The sequence below is a fragment of the Pundamilia nyererei genome, unplaced genomic scaffold (genome assembly GCF_000239375.1).
Source record: "Pundamilia nyererei isolate P.nyererei 1_Seehausen unplaced genomic scaffold, PunNye1.0 scaffold00098, whole genome shotgun sequence".
In the NCBI taxonomy this organism is placed as follows: Eukaryota; Metazoa; Chordata; class Actinopteri; order Cichliformes; family Cichlidae; genus Pundamilia; species Pundamilia nyererei.
Window position 1 is genome coordinate 889938 of NW_005187499.1, and position 19174 is coordinate 909111.

Consider the following 19174-nt stretch of genomic DNA (forward strand, 5'->3'; position numbering starts at 1 on the left):
GGACATTTAGTTCTTGTCAGATCTATTGGCGGTTCTGACTCAGTCGTCAATAAAGACTTATTACATTAACGCAATTCTTACAGACTGATCACAGCATGTGGATTTTACTGCAAACAGTCAAATTAACTGTAAACTCGGAAAGCTGTGCCTAATTAGAAAGTGGTACCTTCAAATGTGTAACAGATAGATCCACATACCAAAGGTGTGACTGCAATATTTTATCTGAGAGTAAGAAGATTGTAAGGAAGTTATAGATGTGAAGAGAGCAGGATGAGGTCCTGCTGTGCACAGAGATTTTCTTCCAAAACAGAGCGCAGGCCAGAAAGTATATTTTTAAAGCCAGAAAGTTCAGTTAATCATAAAGTTATAAATATTGATCACAAAAGAGTTTCAGTCTCAGTATTGTGATCATTTGTTGCCAAGTAGTAGAAACCAAGGTTCATGGTCCTTGTGATGCTACCCTATGTGTGTGTTTTCTCCAGGTATTCTACGAACAGCTGTACCCGATATGGACAGGGAGACCCAGGACCAGTACCTGGTGGTGCTTCAGGCTAAAGACATGGGGGGGCACCTAGGAGGATTATCTGGGACCACCACTGTAACCGTCAGGCTTACCGATGTTAATGACAACCCACCACGCTTCACACAGAGTGAGTAACTCAGCAGCTTATACCGCTACCAAATAAAATATAGAACAGGAATAGAGAGGCAGCAGTCTGGGGAAAATTACTGCTGCAGAGAGTGCATCACATCCCACATACATGCACGCTAACTGTACATACTGCCCACTGCTCACGAGAGCACACGCCGTGCAAGAACAGTGGAGCCATCAGCCAGTGTAAAATAACTGTGTGCACTTTTAACCATTTTGTTATGCCTGTGTAAAGTTTTTAGCTTCCGATATAGGGAAGGGATGATGAGAAAACAAACACTGAGCTGCATAACAGCATAAACACCATGTTTGTTTTGCACCAGAAGGCAGAAGAGTTGTTGGACCTTTCTGACCTGCAGGTCCTGTCAGGATTTTCACAGCAGCAGTCAGGCAGAGGAGATTCCTGCAGGGCTGCAAAGTACCTCATCAAACATTCAGCCATGGATTTAGCTTGCCTCTGCTATGATAGATCGGCTGCTATTTCCAACAGCAGCTACACTGTCAGATTATATCTGACAGCACGTCAATGTAGGAAACCCTAATTGGCTTCCTAATAACTTTGAATATGGTTAATTGAATTACACTGTTTGCAATCATGACATCGTTTTAGTAAAAATCATAGATGTGATAGGTCTTTCGCACTTGCAGTCTATGAAATATGTTTTTGATAAATGAAATCAAATTAAAATTTACTCTTGTGGATTAAACAAAATATAGACCAAATTAGCGGTTGGCATAATGGTGAAGATGATGTAATCAAGACGGGTTATTAGATATTGTCCTGTTGGCGATTATAATGTTAATCATTCTTCCAAATCGGAGGCAGATCTTCTTCTTCATGTACTAGACTGATGTGAATAAGACAGGCTGGGATTAATTAATTCTCTTCTTTGGTATGTCACCAAAAGAATGGTAGGTGTGTTCTTTCATACCCTCGAAAGGACAAGCTAGTTAGGCCTCCTGTGAATGATCAAGAGAATCATGTGGCCTTGGTCGCCAGGGTTCTCCTCGTATTTTACTTAAGGTCGTCCTTTCTGCCATTTCTCCTCTAAGCAGCTCCGTCTCCTCCAGTTTAATTGCTGACCTTCTTCCAATTAAAGTGACGAGGACAGGAGTTGGGAAATCACTTTTGTATGACTGCTGTAGAGGAGCTGGTAGGAACCATACAGTACTATGCATAGTTTACTTCCAAGGACCTTGACTTTCTCACAATTTTTTAAAATGGTCTTGATCAGTAGCCCTTCAGCTTTCTGGGGGTCTTTCAAAGTTTTTCTTTGGATATTTGCTGATTTCCACTCATTTTCAGTCCAGTCCTTATACTGACCATTTTTAGAAGGTTTATGTATTTATTTAATAATATGTGCTATCACTTAACGCTGAGATATGAATCATCAAAGCCTGAAAAAAGAAACATCACTCAAGTAGTGAGCCAGTTTTGTGTCTATACATCAAAGACAACTTGGCAAAGAACCCATTTTAAATTGTATCTGTAGGATAGATGATGGATCTTTAGGCACTCTGTTACTCTTAGCCTCTAATAAAAGCATTTAATGTGTAACAGTTTCTTCAGTTGCATCTATAAAAATGTACCAAGAATCTATCATAGTTTGACAAATATAAAGCAGTATTTTGGTAACAAGAACTATTAGCTGAATACTTGGCGTATCTCAGCATAGTGTGCATTATGTAAATAAAAAAATCAGAAGGAACTGCTCAAGTGGAGGACAAAAGAATTGATCTAAAACAGATCAACTGTATATGACAGTCATGTCCTTAAGAGGTATTAAAAAATTCAGCAAAGACCTGAAACAAGAACTGAGAGATGCATCTTGGCCTTCGGTTGATCCATATTTCCCATTTTCTTAGCAATAGATAGATAGATAGATAGATAGATAGATAGATAGATAGATAGATAGATAGATAGATAGATAGATAGATAGATAAAAAATAACAGCATAAAGCATATTTGGCATAGCAATTGCATTCTTACACGTTTTTTCTTTTCATTAGAACTTTGAAACTTTGGTGTGATCTGAAGGCTGTTGTAAAATAGGCGCGACTACAATTTGAAATTCTTTTCTATAAATGAAATTCAAGGCAAAGTCATTTTTAAATGTGTGACTGAACCAAGCGTACTCAGACATTAAGTTTGAAAGATACAGCAATTGCTTGTTGTTGAGCTTCTCCCAGTTTTCATACAAGTCACTGAGTCAGAAACTTATAATTAAATGGATTTCATATAATTTCGTTGTCAGAATAAGGATTTTAGCTCACATGGTAGTGGGATTTTAATATTTCCTGGTAATATTTAGACATTTTATTTATCAATAACAGCTGTCGATATGTATGCTGATCATAACAGTGTGTTTAGAGTTTAGATGGAGTTACAATCTTAGTAGCAGTATAACTAGTTTGCATTTCTCTGTGCTGTGCTGAAAAAGTCACTGTTTTCTAAATCAAACAGCATGGGGTGAAAGTGCCGTAGTGTATCAGAAACCACAGGAGCTGTAGAGCATTTCCGATGCTCAAGCACAGGGAAGCTTTCAGCTAAAATCTGATGGAAAACTCAAGATGCATGCATGACTCCATCACCGAATACGGTTATGCAGGTAAAGCCGACAGAACCGCTTCCATTTGACAGTGACATCATGTACCAATTCTTGGAATGAGGTCTAACACGGGAGCAAAGGAAAACAGACTCAGGAGCTTGAGACTTGGTCTGTGCCATGACTGTGCTTTGAAAAATTCATGAGTTTCATTGTTTTTGTTGCCAAATTGCCAAGGTTTTGGAGCTGTGAGAGCACCTCTTGTTAAATACAGAATTTAAATGAACTGCAGATCTGTTTCACTGATACTTTTATTCACCAATTTGGTTCATTTAAAGTAATTTGTTTTAAACGTAGCTTAAAATGTGATATCTTTGAAAGGCTTTTGTAGCTTAGCTTGCTACGTTAGCTTCAGTGTCATTTGAGGTACTGTAGAATAACTGATGGCTTACTCATATGCTTCCCAAGTAGCACGTTCTAAGCTGTGTAACAGCCTCTGTTATAGCACCACCTGGTCATCTTTTTTTAATGAGCAGTGAGTAAATCAACAATATGTTCTTAGTGAATGTAGAGCAGTGACACGCACCTGTCCCTTTAGCCAGGTCTCCCTGCTGGAGTCTCAAATACTTCTCTTTTGTGACAGCCATCAAATATCTCATCAAATATGAACACTTTAAAGTACTCCTTGGTCTCACATCCAAACCCATTTGGTAAATGCAATTTTTCAGTGTACAAAGACATGTTTTAACCCAAACAACGACCTGTTTCGAAGTTAATCAGTTAGCTTTTAGTGGCTGAATCTAACCGGTGAATCAAACCAAGGGTAAGCAGCAAGTTAAAACAATAGAAACAAACCGCAGCACTACTCCCACAACCTGTGCAACTGTTGGATCAGTCTACGTTCCACATGCATTACTTGCACAGGGTGATGTGCTATTTGATAAAAGCTTTGCCAAAATTGGGGTAATGATGTACTGGAGTAGCAGATTTGCTAATTGAGCTGAACCTCCATCAAGGATGGTGTTTTGGACCTGAGGCCTGGAGGGCTTCTTGGAGGAAAGCTGGGCCCTGTTTTGATCTTTGTGGGTGATGAGGAGTCTCACGGTGCTGGTAGCTCCTTTAAACCTTCACCGTACACCAAAATCTGTTGGCTGTTACCTCCTCATGTTCTTGTGATGACTCCCTGTATGAGTTTGCTTTGCTGAATGCACTGATGTTAACCTACACGTAACCTAGAGAATTTGTGTGTGTGTCTCGGTGTGCAAACAGTCCACATATTCCTACGTTTTTCTGTATGTCTGTGTGTATCCCTGAGCCTCTGCTTGCCTTTTTTTTTTCTTCCCCCTCACGCACTCATGCTCTCTTGTGCTTGCGCGAACACCATCAAAGCCTGCCACCCCGCCGCTCTACTCAATTACACACCCAGGCTTTTAAAAAGACACCCTCAAATCCGGCTCCCGCGTCTCCCAAGGTCAACACTGCTTATTCCTTGTGGCATTTAGCAAAGGGAGAGGATTACACTGGTACGTATGAACCAGGTATTGGCTGTACATTATAGCCTTAACAAGAAGGAAAAAAACCAGCCTGCTTTGTGGGCTCGTCTCTTCACAGAGCCCTTGAATTTCTCACTATCCAAAACATGATTTTAGGAACTAAGTGGGTTTGTTGTGTGTTCAGTTTTGAAAGCCATCGGGGGATTTCTTGTGCCCGGAGGAGGCAGTATAGCAAAGGGAAAGTAGGCTACAGTGCAGATTGGAGGTTTTTTGTCTAAATGATTAGTGGAGATTGTGGGATATTTTCAGATGCTTCACTGGCAAACATAACGCTCTAAACACTCTTTATCAAATGGCATGCATTGTGCTCCACATGTATTTGGACAGGACCTTGTTTCTTTTAGATTTTAGTTCTTTGGTGCAGGGAAGGCTTTTAATTTTAGACCCATCCATATCAAATTGTTAAAGAAAAAGCGCTTTTTGAACAGCTCTGTACGGCAACAATGCAAAAGCAGCGAGAAATCGTTTTCTGTAGCCTCCTGACACAAATTCAGAGTTATAGAAGTTTTATCCCAGAAACATGATTCCACTTAGAAGTGTTAATACTGGGAATACCCGCTTCTCAGCGGGTCTGCTTTTTATGACACAAGTAAACTGAAAAATGTTTGTTTTCAGCGACGCGTCGTTAACAAGCCAGACGGCTGTCTGTTACTGTCTCATTTCACATCAGCTCTTTTCCTGATTAAGCTGTTAATTATGCCGGTGCAAAGTGGAATACATGGATGAGTAATTGTGTGAAAGTAAACATGGGTACTGGGTATCAAACGCAAATAATTAACTCTCTGTCACCCCGCTTCAGGACTGCTATAGTAAATGACTTTCTACTCTTCTGGAAATCCGGCAAAGACGATAGGGCTTTCACAGCTTCATATAATTTGTAGCAGGACCATAGTGGTGTTGTTTGAGGGCTGATTTGAAATTTCATACCCTTGTTTCCATGTAGTCATTTATTCAGACATGTTTTCCCATGTTTACTATAGCTGAATAATTTATGGCTGTGTGTACTCCAAGCTGAATTCTCCCTAGGATAAATTGAAAAAGAGGCTAGCTCAACGGCTGGAAGAGTACCTAAAAATAAGATGACCACTTTATTTATTAACACGTAACACATATTAAGTCCTACCGCTCGATAAGGGAGGGAAACATGGTTAAAATTTTAAGATGCCCTTTTTTTTCTTAAAGCCTTTAAAAAAATATTAAACTTTTAAAACTTTATCAAAATCATCCAACCTTTACCTTTTCAACCTCATTTTGTTTTAAAAAACCTTTCACACACGCTATCAAAATTAAATGCTAATATCGCCCTGTAGCATTTTCTACACCTGAGAAAATGACACATAAAAGACAGAACAAAGAAAAGGAAAGCAAAGATGTGCAAACACCTGACATCTCAAGAACACAAAAATAAACATGACCCAGTTCTGCCTGTTGCATTAGAAAACTGCAGTGTATTAGAAAACACAGAGATGAATGTTAGATGGAAAACGGGGATCATTTCATTTCATTATAATAATCACATATTGATGGACTTAATATTAGCAGCGACCCAGTTAAGATCAGAGTGTTATACACTAACACGGCCTTTGTGCTTTTGACAGATCAGACTTCTGCCATAATGTTAGCTGAGGACGCTGTTTTACTGTATTCATGTAACTTGGTCATGTAGAAGTATTTATAGGTGTACATTACACTGTATAAGATGTAACGTTTATCTTCCCGGCACAAATGCAGCTTTGGGAGCTCTGCACTTTGATCTCACCTGCTAAATTTTTATCAACTAACTTGTGTATTTGAAATGGAAGTGGAAGGTAGCCTCAGGTTCCCTGTGATTATTTATGGAATTATATAGGATATATTGACAATATATACACAATTCAAGGTCCACTTGCAAGCGTCTGGATGTCTCACTTGTGCTGGGTTGAGTTTAAGCTTGAGATCTCATTTTTGACCTTGGATAAAGTCACTTGAGAAATCTCTCCCCCCCCCCTTCCTGAATTTACTAAAAGCTCTTCAGGAGGCTTCAACAATTAATCACAAAATCCTTGCCAGCAGATGGAATTGGCTTCTTTTTTTACTCCAGTTATATATATCGATAAAGAAATCAAAAAGGAGAGAATATGAATAAAAAGCTGAGCCTTTATACCACTATACTGTTTTATTTTAAAAAATAAAACAGTATAGTGGAAACATATTGTGAAAGCCAGTAAGAGACCTTGCTTTAGAGAAATCTTAACTAATGAATACTGTACTGTTTTAAAAAAAAAAGGTTTGATTGGTCACCTCTTAACTTTTTTTTTAAACTCTTTTTAAAAAAACATCCTCAAACATAACATAGGAAGGTTCCTCTTGGGTCTGCGCATTTCTTGTTAATGAAATACATTCAGTAAAGTCCTCGGGCTTTTCACAAAGCCTAATCGCTTTCCTCACATTGCTTTAGTTTGTCCTCATCATACTAATTTAGAATTATGAGATCACGATAAGAAACTCTGTCGTAGTCCTTATTGGTCCTAGCTGTTGTAATTATGTTACGCCGTACTATAACATTTCATGCAAACGTAGTGCTAAAGCTATTGAATAGATAAACACTTTAAAATGTGCGTATAGCACTGTGGGCTAAAAGAAAGGGGCTTGCATTTCAGAGCCAGGGCTTTAAAAGCAGATTGAGAACAATTAAAGCATGTCAAAGAGTGGGGCAAATAATCAAAATCTACTTTATTAAGTGATCGACATCAAAAATGATTCAAAACCACATTTGAAATCAGGACCACTTAAAAAAACTGAAAGTGAAATGTCACTCTGTGTATGCGTCTTCTCGGTGAAATGTCAGCATTTCATTTGATCTGGCCCAATCCTATCTGTACACCAATTCTACCACCTCGAATACGTCTGTCGGCTGTCAAAGGGCAAAACATTGATTCAGAATCTTGTAACGGTTGGAGCAGCAGACTCATAGAAATTCCCAAATGCGTCCGGAGACGCATAACTTGTGCTTGCTGAAATGTACTGGGCATGAGCAGCTACAACTCTGCACGGTGACAACTCCACAGACGGAGGCTCAGGTGCCGCTTTCCTGTTTTTATGTGGTTTCCAAACAACCTTGGCTTGCCAACGGTGCCACATAAAAACGTTGAGGGAGCCATCACTCTCCCAGCAGTTTGATGGATGGAAAGATAGATGAGCTGACAGATGACTACATAGGTAGCGCCGATAAGATCAGTGTCATTTTATGCACCGAGGAGAAGAGACAGAGGGAGAAGGAGCGATAGAGGGAGTAGTTCGGAGAAGGCTTCATCATAAATATTACTAATTCATTTCCCTGGAGAGCTCGGATGTAATAGAGAGAGTGTGAATGGGAGGAGACAGAAAGAGAGAACGGGGAGGTGTGTGTGTGCGAGTGAATACAAAACTCGGTGTGCGTATATGTTCAAGAGCGCCCTTTTTTTCCTGAAAGAGAGGAGAAAAAGAGAAAGATGGAGACGCTGAGGAAGGTGCGATAAAGTTGTCAAAGGAGTGAGACAACAGGAGGGAGCGAACGGGGAGTGGGTGAGAAATGGCTCAGAGAATGTAGAGGAAACCACAGAGAGGCTGAGGAGACAAGGAGACAAATGTGCAAGTACGGGCGCGGGGGTGTAATTGAAATGGAGGGAATCGGTAGGCATTAAAAAGGGTATTATGTCCTTTAGTGAGAATGAGACGCGCAAAAACCAAAAAAGAGGCGTAAGGACAACAAAGGGGGATGAGTGGGCGAGCTAAACGTGTACACACAGATTGACACAATGGCTTAACCTGTGCGTGTGTTCTTTATCTGTGGCTCGAGCTCCTCCTGCAGTTGTTAATGCTTTTCGGCCTCTGATACCTGCGCTCGTGTTTGTGCACGCGCCCACGCGTGCACGTTCGCGCGCGCGCTTGCGAGATCAGTCAGAGGTTAGGAGACGGGATCGCACAGAAGTGACAGACGTTGTCATCTCCTGTCAGACCCAGAGACGTGCACACATCCCTGCCTGCCAGCGCACGCAGACACACACAGGCGCACGCGCGCACGCATACGGACACACTCCTGACTCCCACTCGCTCTCAGTGTGTGCTCTTCACACACCCGGTACCCTTGTGTCCCTTATCACACACTCTCCCATCTGTTCCTGTTTTAAAACACCCTCAGCGCACAATCATTTTTAGTCATTGTGGCAGAAAGTGTCTGTGCTGAGAAATCCCACTCGTCAAACCATTCACTTTCACAGTCCCACCGTAAACTACTGTGGCTACTGTTAATGAACATTTGCCGTCCCCACCAAGCAATAAATTCCTCGCCTGGGGTTAATGTTGGTCATCAAAGTTTAATCATGAAGAATTATTCGCGCAGTATTAATCTTTAAAAAATAACATAAGGAGAACATGAGGGAGGGTGGTGCAGGTTAGAATTTGTGATTTGTATGTAACAGTGAAACCAGCTGGCATGAGCCAACATCTTTTTCTCTTCTTATCTTCTTAGCAGTCCAATCACATTCAGCGCAATCTAATGCATATCGAAAATAACACACGTCCCCTTCAATAGGGCATCGATAATGAATTTAGTTAAATGCCATGACTAATGTGCATTTTGTGGACTAGTAATGGGCTCATCAGAGTTAGGGGACACACGCGCAGGCCAATCCGGTCCAACGCGGCCGCCCCCGTCCCCGTCGCACTGTCCAATGATCGCCACCCACATGCTGACGTCTCCCATTGTTTGGACTGGGACGATAAAGACACGAAGCCGCCACTCTTTAGAATGCATGAAAGCAAGTCCTGGGGGCAAGTTCACCAAAGCGTGAAGGAGGGAGGAGGGAGACGACAGAACGGAGGGATGGAGACGGGGAGAGGAAAGAGGGGCGTAAAAGCAAATGGTTTTGTGGCGACAGTGATAATCAGGCTAACTAAAAATCCCTTCAGCTCACGCAGAACAGAAGCGATGCTGGGAAATGAAATGAAGCAGGTTTTCACTGATGTGTTTAGGAGCTGCGATGCAGACACACAGATGTGCCTGCAGCTGTTAACGTACACATGTGCGTTTCTCTGCAGTTTATATGACGAGTTTAGGGCTGGATTACTGGATTTTGTTGAAAGCTGTGCGTACTGAAGCGGCCTTTAACTCACAGCTTTTAATTGTTGAGACTAAGTTGGAAATACTATTGTGTGCCCATGGACTGATACAAAGAGCAGTGATGAAACATTAGTCTGTTTGCACAAGCAGCTCTCAGCATCTTTTTTTCTCCGTTGTTTCTTGTCCTCTGGAGGCTTCGCTGTCCTCGAGCTGCGAGGCGCCTGATTCAGCTGGATTTGGGTGGAAGATACGAGGGGGAACCCTGTTTTTAGCTGATTATATGTGTTTTAAGACCTTCTTGGAGAATTCACACGTACGCACTTGCTCACTAACACGTACAATGGCACATGCAGTGCAGCGCTTAAGCAAAAAAAAAAGAAAAAACACTCCGTATATGCAGCCAGCTCAGAGGCGTGAGATAGCGCCGAGGCATGAAAAGCCTTTTCCTGAAATGGCTCCCTCATATCACAACGCACAATTAGGCCTGCCATTGCAGTGCCCTGGAGTCAATGGTGGCACAGTACAGAGCTCTGCTTGGATAGATTCCTCTAGGCTTTCACCCTGCGTGGGTATGAATTCTGCTGCAGCCCACTAACTGCATCGCCTGCACGTTACGTGTTGATGCGTGTGCGTGCCATGCGCCCAGCAGTTTGCGTGAGCGTTAAAGTATCAGGGTCAGCTGGCCTTGTTGGTAGTGGCTTTCTTTTTTTTCATTTTACCCCCCTTTTTTCCCCTCTCTTGCACTCTCTTGTTCTTCCTCACATATACATGCACAGCAAATGAGGCTTTACGCTGACATTAGAACCACATCAAATTGGCAGCTCCTGTGAGGAATCCGCAGGCAGAGCTTCCCCCTGATGAGCTTTTCTGAAGCAATCCCGTGCAGCCAACAGAGCCTCTGAGCAGAGATTCATTGCGCAGTAATCATCCTATACAACACGAGGTTTCCAAAAGACCTACATGTAGGCAATCCGGCCCGAGAGGCTCTTACATTCTCCACACTTTTCCTGCCATCGCAAGAGGAGAAACTTGGAAATTTAAAACTTAATTAAACTCCCCAAACAGGGCCTTTTCCTGTCCCTGCTTCCTTTTTCGTTAGTTTGTGTATCAGCTCTGGCTTCTGTGGAAATTAGGTGAATCCATCACACCTTTTCCAGCAACTCCCGGGCCCTTTGCTCGCAGGGAAAGCACAAAAAATGCAAGGCGACAGGACGCAAAGAGACTGCCTTGACAGTTTTTTTTATTTTTTTATTTTCTGCATTACTTTTTCATCTGACCTGGCAGTGTGCCCCCTCACGCAGAATAATAGGAGCTAAAGCCATTCTCTTTTTGCCGAGCCATCAGTGAGCCATGGAGAGCCGGAGAAGAGGAAGTGATTTCCATGTTAATGGGAACCTTCTCAGCAGCGTCTAAACCTTTCCCTTCTTTCCTTTCCTTCCATCAGTGCTTCCTCGCTTGCCGTCTGTTTTGTGCTTACCTGGCTTTACCTGCTGTCGTTCCTGTGCGCTCAGTCATTGTGGTGTTGTCTTGCAAAGATACCTTTCACCTCCCAGTCCCTGTTTACTTCTTCCTTCCTTCCCTCCGCAGCACTCTTTTTCTCTCTGTCGAGCTTGATGAATGGAGTCGCTGGACTGTGAGCGCTACATCCTCAACAGGGTGTGGCAGGCCATCGCTAGCTATCTCACATTAATGCGAGTGTGTGTGTGTTCCTCTTTGTTTTTTTCTTTCATTTACCCTGCCTCTTGTGGTATACATGGGCAAATCCTGCCTCAAACTCTAGGCCATAAAAATGGATTCTTGGAAATGAATTGGACAGATAAGAGCACTCTTCAAGAGTCTCTTAAAATCCCTTTTCCCCCGCTACTGCAGAACTACATTGATGTCCACTTGGCTGAACATTTACAATCCCCACCCTAACCCTTTGAGGATCCCTGAGCAGCCAAGTGAACATGCTCCCTGAGGTTTTTTTTTTTTGCCACCCTCTCCTGCCCTCACCGCACTCTTGACCCTATTCTCCCTGGGATCCTCAAAAACACAGCTGGAAATGGGCCAGCAAGTCATCTCCCCCAAGATATGATAAGTGGCTCCATCTACTATACGGTCTGTGTCAGAAAAACGGCAGTGGGTAAACTACTCTTCCTCAGGGGTGCAAAACGAATCGCCTCAGTCCTGCATTCTCATCCCTTATACATAAAGGCAGGCAAGGCCAAACTAAGCTCTCCCGAGACGGTTTACGGCATTCTTATAAATCATAAATATACCTCGCCATATTGGGTAAACAGATGATCAGTCTGTGAGCAGAAGGGATACAAAGTAAACTTTGTAGGATGCAGGAGACAGACGTGATGCCAAGATGGACCCTGCGGGGCCTTGCTGAAATCTGCAGCTTCCCACTGTTTGAATGGGTTACAGATAGATAGGAGTTTCTTATTGTTTGATGTACATCAGTGGTTCCCAACCTTTTTCATCCAACATACCCCCACAGCCCTGTCAGATGGACAGTTAAACCCATTAAACTCTTCTTCAACTGGATGTGTAAAACTTTAAGTTTGACATTTCCAAATGTATTGGCAGTTAACCGTACATTTGTCAGCAGTTATTTCAGATGTTCATCCACTGCTTTTACTCCATGTAACAGATAGTCATTGGTCAGTTTTATATGTATCTGTTTTGAGGTTATTATATTTGTGTTCCTAGGCATATTATAAGGAGCTTTATTTCTTGCATTATCAGGTTGCTTTGAGTTATTGGTTTAGTTTAGGTTACTCTTTGCATCTGTTTCTGTTCACTACATGTTCTTGTCCTCAGTGTATTCTCAGTTATGCCTGTGGTAGGTTCCCATTGTTGTTTAGTGTGTCTACCTGTCATGTTTCAAGTCCGTCGTCTGTTTTTTTGGTTTAAAAGTTCATCTCATGTCTGTGTCTTATTATGGTTCCTGTTTTATTTTGAAAGAGTCTGGTGTTCTTTGCTCATTGTATCCTGTCATTATGTTTTATTCTAGTCAGCTGTGTCCTCATGTGACGCCACTTCCCCTAATCACCTCATGTGTGTATTTAAGTCCTCAGTCTCCGTGTTCAGCGTCATGTCGTCGGCAATACCCCCATGTTGTCCTTGTCAAGGTCATAGTTTAAAAAGTCATAGTCTTGTTTGCCGTTTTGTTTGTTTATTTATTCTGTCAGCCAAATAAAGGCTCGCTTTATTTTTGAAACGTAGTTTTGTCTCCAACGTGTCTGCTTCTGCGTCCACCTCATCTTCACACCAGCGCACCCCGCTGTGACAGCATCCATAATGTTTAGATTTGTTTGTTCTGTTGTCATTAATTTGAGAAAAATAACTAAAAACCTTTTTATTGACAGTTTTATTCCAGAACCAACACAGATTGTTGGGATGTTACACGTTGGGAGGCATGAGAGCGGGTTGGAATGAATTTATACATGTGTTTTACTGTTGACATAAAAATCAACCTAACAAAGCGTTATGTACGGTAAATCTGTTCACTTTCAGATCCTGAATCACTTTGGAAAACACTGTGTTAGAATTAAGGTTATGGTTAACGTTAGGGTGTCTGCTCTAAGCGTGTTTTATTGGATTCCATTGAAAACCCAGAGCGTTTCATAAGGACGTGGAGGGGTACTTTTTGTGTTACTATGTGACGCCTTGGGCGTGGCAAATCATCGTTATGTTACGCGTTGGGAATGATAATGCTCTGACTATCCACACTATCAGCCAATTATGTTTGCTACTGTTTACTGTCAGCCAACTATTCTAACCGTTTAGTCACTTTCAAAAGCATATATGGTTCCACATGCTCCTATTTTTTCATTGCTTTTAGTTGACTTGTTAATTATAACAGTTTAGATGATCCTTCCATTTACTTCTGGCTGCTGCAGAGACACGTCTGTGGTTGTACACACGGCTGGTTTGAAAAAGAAGAGTAAAGCAGTAAATACAGGGGTAGAGACTGAAGGAAGACAGAAGACTCGTCCTGCATTTATCCACATATACTTGCTTGGAGGAGGAAGCAGACTTTCATCAAAACTCTAAACTATTCTGACTTGAAAGGTGAAAGGAAACATCCACAGTCTGGGCTTCAGATGAAAACATCTGTCTGTTTTTGTTTTTGTTTTTTTTTATCTGTAGGTGGTGTTTTTCTCTCTCCAGACATCGTTGAAGCTGTGCATCTGCGCAGTCATAGTTATTGCACAACTGTACGAGAACTCCCGTGTGGTTTAGCCCGTGTGTTGTAACTGCTGCACTTGCAATTAAGGGTTCAATTCTCATCAGGCTCATTTTGCAACAGTGCAGAGTAAACTGCTTTTCATAGAGTGTGCTAAACAGGAGGGAAAATATTTCTCAAAAGTAGTCTCATAAACTCTTTAAAAACATATTTTCTATATTGTTGTGAATGACAGTTTTTTTTTTGTTCTCAGTATACACATTTATTTTAATTGAGGCAACATCTGCCAGCACCATTATTAATAAGTGTAAAACAATGATAATTACGATAAAAACACCAGGTGGAATTCACCGTCTGCTTCTCTTCTCTTTGTATTAGGAGGTACTTGCTGATGGTGTCTAGACAGACATATGTACACGTGTACAGTGGAATCAGAGATATTTGTTAATGATGTTAAGATTCTAAAGATTGCAAGTTGTGTTAAATATTTCTCATTTTTTAATTTTGCAGGATACAAAAGCAAACACATATTTCTTCCACAGAAATGCAAACGTTGCAGCTTGATGGCAAGTGGCCAAATGTAACTGGGCAACACTATGAGAATGCCATAGCCAACTTTTTAATTGGAAAAGAGTCTGTAATTGTTTGTACAGGTCCTTATATAAGAAAGATGAGCAGATGTTGTTGTACAGTAACGTCTGTGTTAGGTTCTCAGTCATCCAGATCATGGTTGCCTTAAGAGCTTTAGAGAGAAGGCGACTGGACTTATTTAAGTTTCTGAAAGCTTCTTCAGTTCTGCAAACAAAAGCTTAGGGGGTCCCAGGTCTTTAATCCCTTTGGGGGTGGCCATTGATCCACTATTTATCATGTGCTTCATCACATGATTAAAGTATTAAAATAGCACATACTGCCAAATTTACAGTTTAAACCTTTTAGAAGATGTGCTATTCCCAATTGAAATGAGAGAACCTTTTTTGGGGGGACCGTCCTCTTAGTCACAGAGAAAACTGTGGTGATTATAGCTCTAGAACTGATGCAAGCAAAGGCATGTGTTAGCCCTGTGATGAACTGGCATACTGTCCAAGGTGCATCCATCCTCTCACCCAGGGTCAACTGCCACCAACCTGTGACCCAGAATTAGATAAGCAGTTTACAAAATGTAACCCTAGATGGATGGTTGTCTGTCTTTGTGCTTATGCCAGGAACCAGGTTGCCTCTCAGGCCAATAATCATCATAAGTGCCTCTCACAAGAGGTGTAAGGAAGTCCCGTTTCTTCGTCGTTACGTGCATAACAAATAAGAGTCCTCATTGCATTTCCCAGCCCTGCTGACATTACTTAATGCATTCAATCACAGTAAATTAATTTGCAGAAACAATAATCTACAGTGTTTAATTTAGGTGCTGACAGCTGTTTTGTGGGTCTTCTTCTCCGCGGACTCACAAATGGATGCTTCTTGTCTCAAGAGGAAGCATTTCTCATCTCAGCAAATCTATGTCCAGCCTGCAGCCTGCCTCCAGGCTGGGACAACACTGTGTATTCATTAAAGCTGACCTCTGCATTTGCCTGCTCTTCACTGGTATATCACGACTGAAAAAACCCCCAACAACTTTAACTAATTTCGTAGCTCTAATGCGCGCTTGTATTTGCAGAAGAGTAATAATGATTGCACCGATAACATAAACAATTAGGTAATAGGCAATAATTTCCAATAATTGTTAGTCCCTAATTAAGTTTTACATCTTCAGAGCCTAAAATAAGAGACGGAGGAAATGAAATGAAAGGAGAAACTAATTAAAATGGAGGTGGCTAATACCAGCGTGCTTTTTATCCTTTTATTTTCTCTATCCCTCTATTTCTTTTGCTCTGTATTAATATTTCATCTAAAGTTCAGTGCTTTCTGCTTCAATAGACAGTAAAATCACTGCTGGAAACATAGCTCTCAGTCACATCTCTCTCCCTCTCTATCTTTGTCTCTTTCTCTTTTTCACCTCCTCACTCGCAGCCCTCCTTTGTTTCCTTTCACTCTGTTTTTTTTCCTTCGCTTTAGCTCTTGCCGTACATTTTCCGGTATCTCCCGTCTCTCACAGTATCTTGTAGGTGGCGGCAAATGTCAGCAGTGAGTCTAACTGGTCTAACTGCACACTCTACTTTCCCATCTCTCAGTCACATCGTTCATTCATCCAGCCAACCAACTAGAGAGCCTGCTTGCACTTTGTCGTTTTATCATTTTGTCAGTGGCGCTCAAGAGTCAATGTAAAGCTTTTTAGCCACCTGATATCCCGGCTGGGCCGCAGCTGGCGCTTGCTTTCTCTTTATAACCTTCAAAGTGGAATTCATTTAAAATGAATACAGAGCAGGTGACTTTGAGCAATACTTAAAGAAAGTTGCTGCAGAACACTTGGTGAATTGTTCGTATGGCTTCTTCCTGCGTCGACATAAAAAAGGCATCATTGTGGGATTGATGCAAGGTGCTGGGAGTCAACATTGTTTAGCAGTGAATGCACTTAGGCACCTGGGTGCGCCCACGCTGGCATGGAAGCACAGGCATTCACATACTAATGGATTAATGGACACACGCTCAGGCACACCCTGCCTTTTCCTCCTGCTGCATATGGCATTCGAACAGAGCTCAGTAATGGCTAATGGCCTACCTCTCTGCGCAAGGCAAGTTAAGCAGCAACATGCCGCTTATACCCCTGCAGCCTGTAACCAAAGAGATCCGTTTCATTATTAACCCCATTAGCACTGAGATAGAAGGTGCCACTTTCACTTTCTCCGCTGCCACTTGCAGTTTAATTTAACCCCCTAGTGGATCGGAAAGAATAAAAATTTTTGCCTAGGCAGCAGATGCGGCTCTGTTTTCGTCTCTTCATCCCTGCGTGAGCTATCACTCCGTCCCTTTGTGTCGTGATCGCGCTTAAATTACCCTCTGCGTGCCTTGATCCTGCCTTCCGTCTCTCTTTGGCCTTTTTGCCTTAAGCCCTCTTGGGTATAAGTGCCTGCATGATGGACTCCCTCCACCCCCTTTAAATGGATGCAGATTTTATTCAGGCTATTTCCAAAACCAGTCCATGCAGTTTAGCCAGCTAGACATTTTTTTAATGACTCCCCTAACTCGACTCTTTGCACCACCACCACCACCTCCACCACAAGAAACAACCCTCTGCTTTAGATAAGACGCGGTGGAGTCACATCCTCTTATTTTTTTATTCCCACTCAACCCCCTGGATCCTTCACTCTCCCCTCTGTGCTTTTCCAGCACAGGCCCCCGATCCGCGCTTGTCTTCAAAAAGTGCTTCCCTGCTGGGTTTTCACCCTCTTCATTCCCCTCTCTTCCCACCCCCTCTGTCCCTCTCGTGTTGCATCTTCCATTTCATGTGTGCCTGTCCTCCTTACAGTCACCAGCTCTTCCCCTTCCCCCTCCTCTCACCATCCAGCGGTACGTCAATTTAAGCACTTTTCCTGCACCTTTAAACCTATATTAAACTACAACCACTCTAATTAACTCTCACCGCCTGTCATTTTGCTTCATTTCCACATAATCCCCCATGCCAGCATGATCCCAATTCATCCAATCAGCTGCAAAAAAAAGTGGCAGTCCCCGGACGACTGTAACATCTCTCACCGAACTCCCGTTTGACAGCAGTCATGGGGAAACAGAGCAGCCGCGTAGGTGAGAAAGAGATGTGAAAAGAGTGTGGTCTTATCTGTGAAGGAGTGCCCAAAATACAGCACAGGAGGGCTTTCGATCCTTCTCTCCCAGGCACAATTATGGCCAGCTCAGTGGGACGCATCTATATTAGTGAGACATGATGCATTGAACCGGCGTGACCACGCTGTTTGCTCGCAGCCCACTCTAATGACTTTACCTGCGCGAACAAAGGCAGAGGACGGGGCACAGCCCCTCTCCATTTCGATCCGACGTGTGATTTTTATCAGGAAACCTGTGCTGCTTTTTGAGGTTCTTTATGTGAGGAATGAGCTGGGAATCTCTCCCTGCCACTCACCATTTCTTTCTTCTCCCTCTCCCCTGCTGAATCGCCTCTTTCTTTCTTTTCTCCCAGTCCATCACAGGTGGAAATGATGTATGACTAGTGTTGCCAGATGCTCTCCTGTGTGAGCAGAAAGCTGATAATGACTTGGTCTAGCCTACTTTACTGGCATCACACCCCTTTTGTCACTCTCCTCTGGAGCGCTCCCTGTGTGTGACAAGTATGCATGAGAAAGAGCAAGGCTGGGGGACTGCTGGTGTGTATGTGTGCGAAAGGGACTGCCGTACACAGCTTTGCTGTACAAAAACCCGATCAATAGAAAAGACCGTCTCTGACTTGTAAATAACTTCCCTAATTTGCTGTCTCATTAGCAACAGGCCTGTTTATGTTCGAGTTGTCTTCGTCTCAGCCTTCTGGTGCTGTGTCAGTCCCAGATGGTAGGCATGGTAGTCACACCACATAAACTGGCATTTAGCATTGATTCATTGGCACACGCTGTCCCTTTTAGTGGGCAGACCCCTGCAGGGCCACGTGGGAGTAGCCTTACTCTGTTAACGGCAGATTTTATTTTTTTTTAAATCGCTGTTTCCTAGTTTAATATGCACACGTTAGGGCTCGGGAATGTTTCACTGTTGCAGGTTATTCAACAAGTAAACACCTAATAGAACAACTGTACAGTATGTGCGAGCTTTATCACCCTGCTGTAACATCCTCCGCTCCTCAAGCAAGGCTTTCAGCCAAACTGAGGAACCTGGCTGCAGGAAATTGCTCCCATTCAGCCACAACTGAATTAGTGAGGTCAGGCACTGATGGTTTTTGATAAGGCCTGACCCACAGTCAGTGCTCTAATTCATCCTATGCTGGAAGGTGCTGAGGTCAGGACTCTTTCCCATCAACCTGTGAAAATTCTTTCTTTATGGACCTGCCTGTGCAGAAAGGCACCTCTGCATTGAAAGGAGAAACATGGGGCTTTCTCAAACTGTTGCAAAAATAGTATGTTATGATTAGGGATAGGTATCGTTTAGGTTTTATCCGATACCAGTACCAAATCGGTACTTTTGAAACGGTGCCGGTGCTTAAACGGTGCTTGAACCAGTGCTTAAAGAATGGAGAACACAAAATTGGTCCAAAAACCTCTCATGTTCAGCTGTTTTTTTGTAAAAAGATAACAA

The 19174-nt window shown here is 42.4% G+C and overlaps 1 protein-coding gene across 1 annotated transcript in view; it reads left to right on the forward strand.

Moving 5' to 3' along the window:
* The window catches only part of cdh24b (cadherin 24, type 2b), a 155740-nt gene that overhangs the window by 94135 nt on the left and 42431 nt on the right, over positions 1-19174 (forward strand). Inside the window, exon 5 of the mRNA XM_005740228.1 lies at positions 483-650. Coding sequence (XP_005740285.1) covers positions 483-650 — 168 coding nt within the window. The remainder of the gene's footprint in view (positions 1-482; positions 651-19174) is intronic.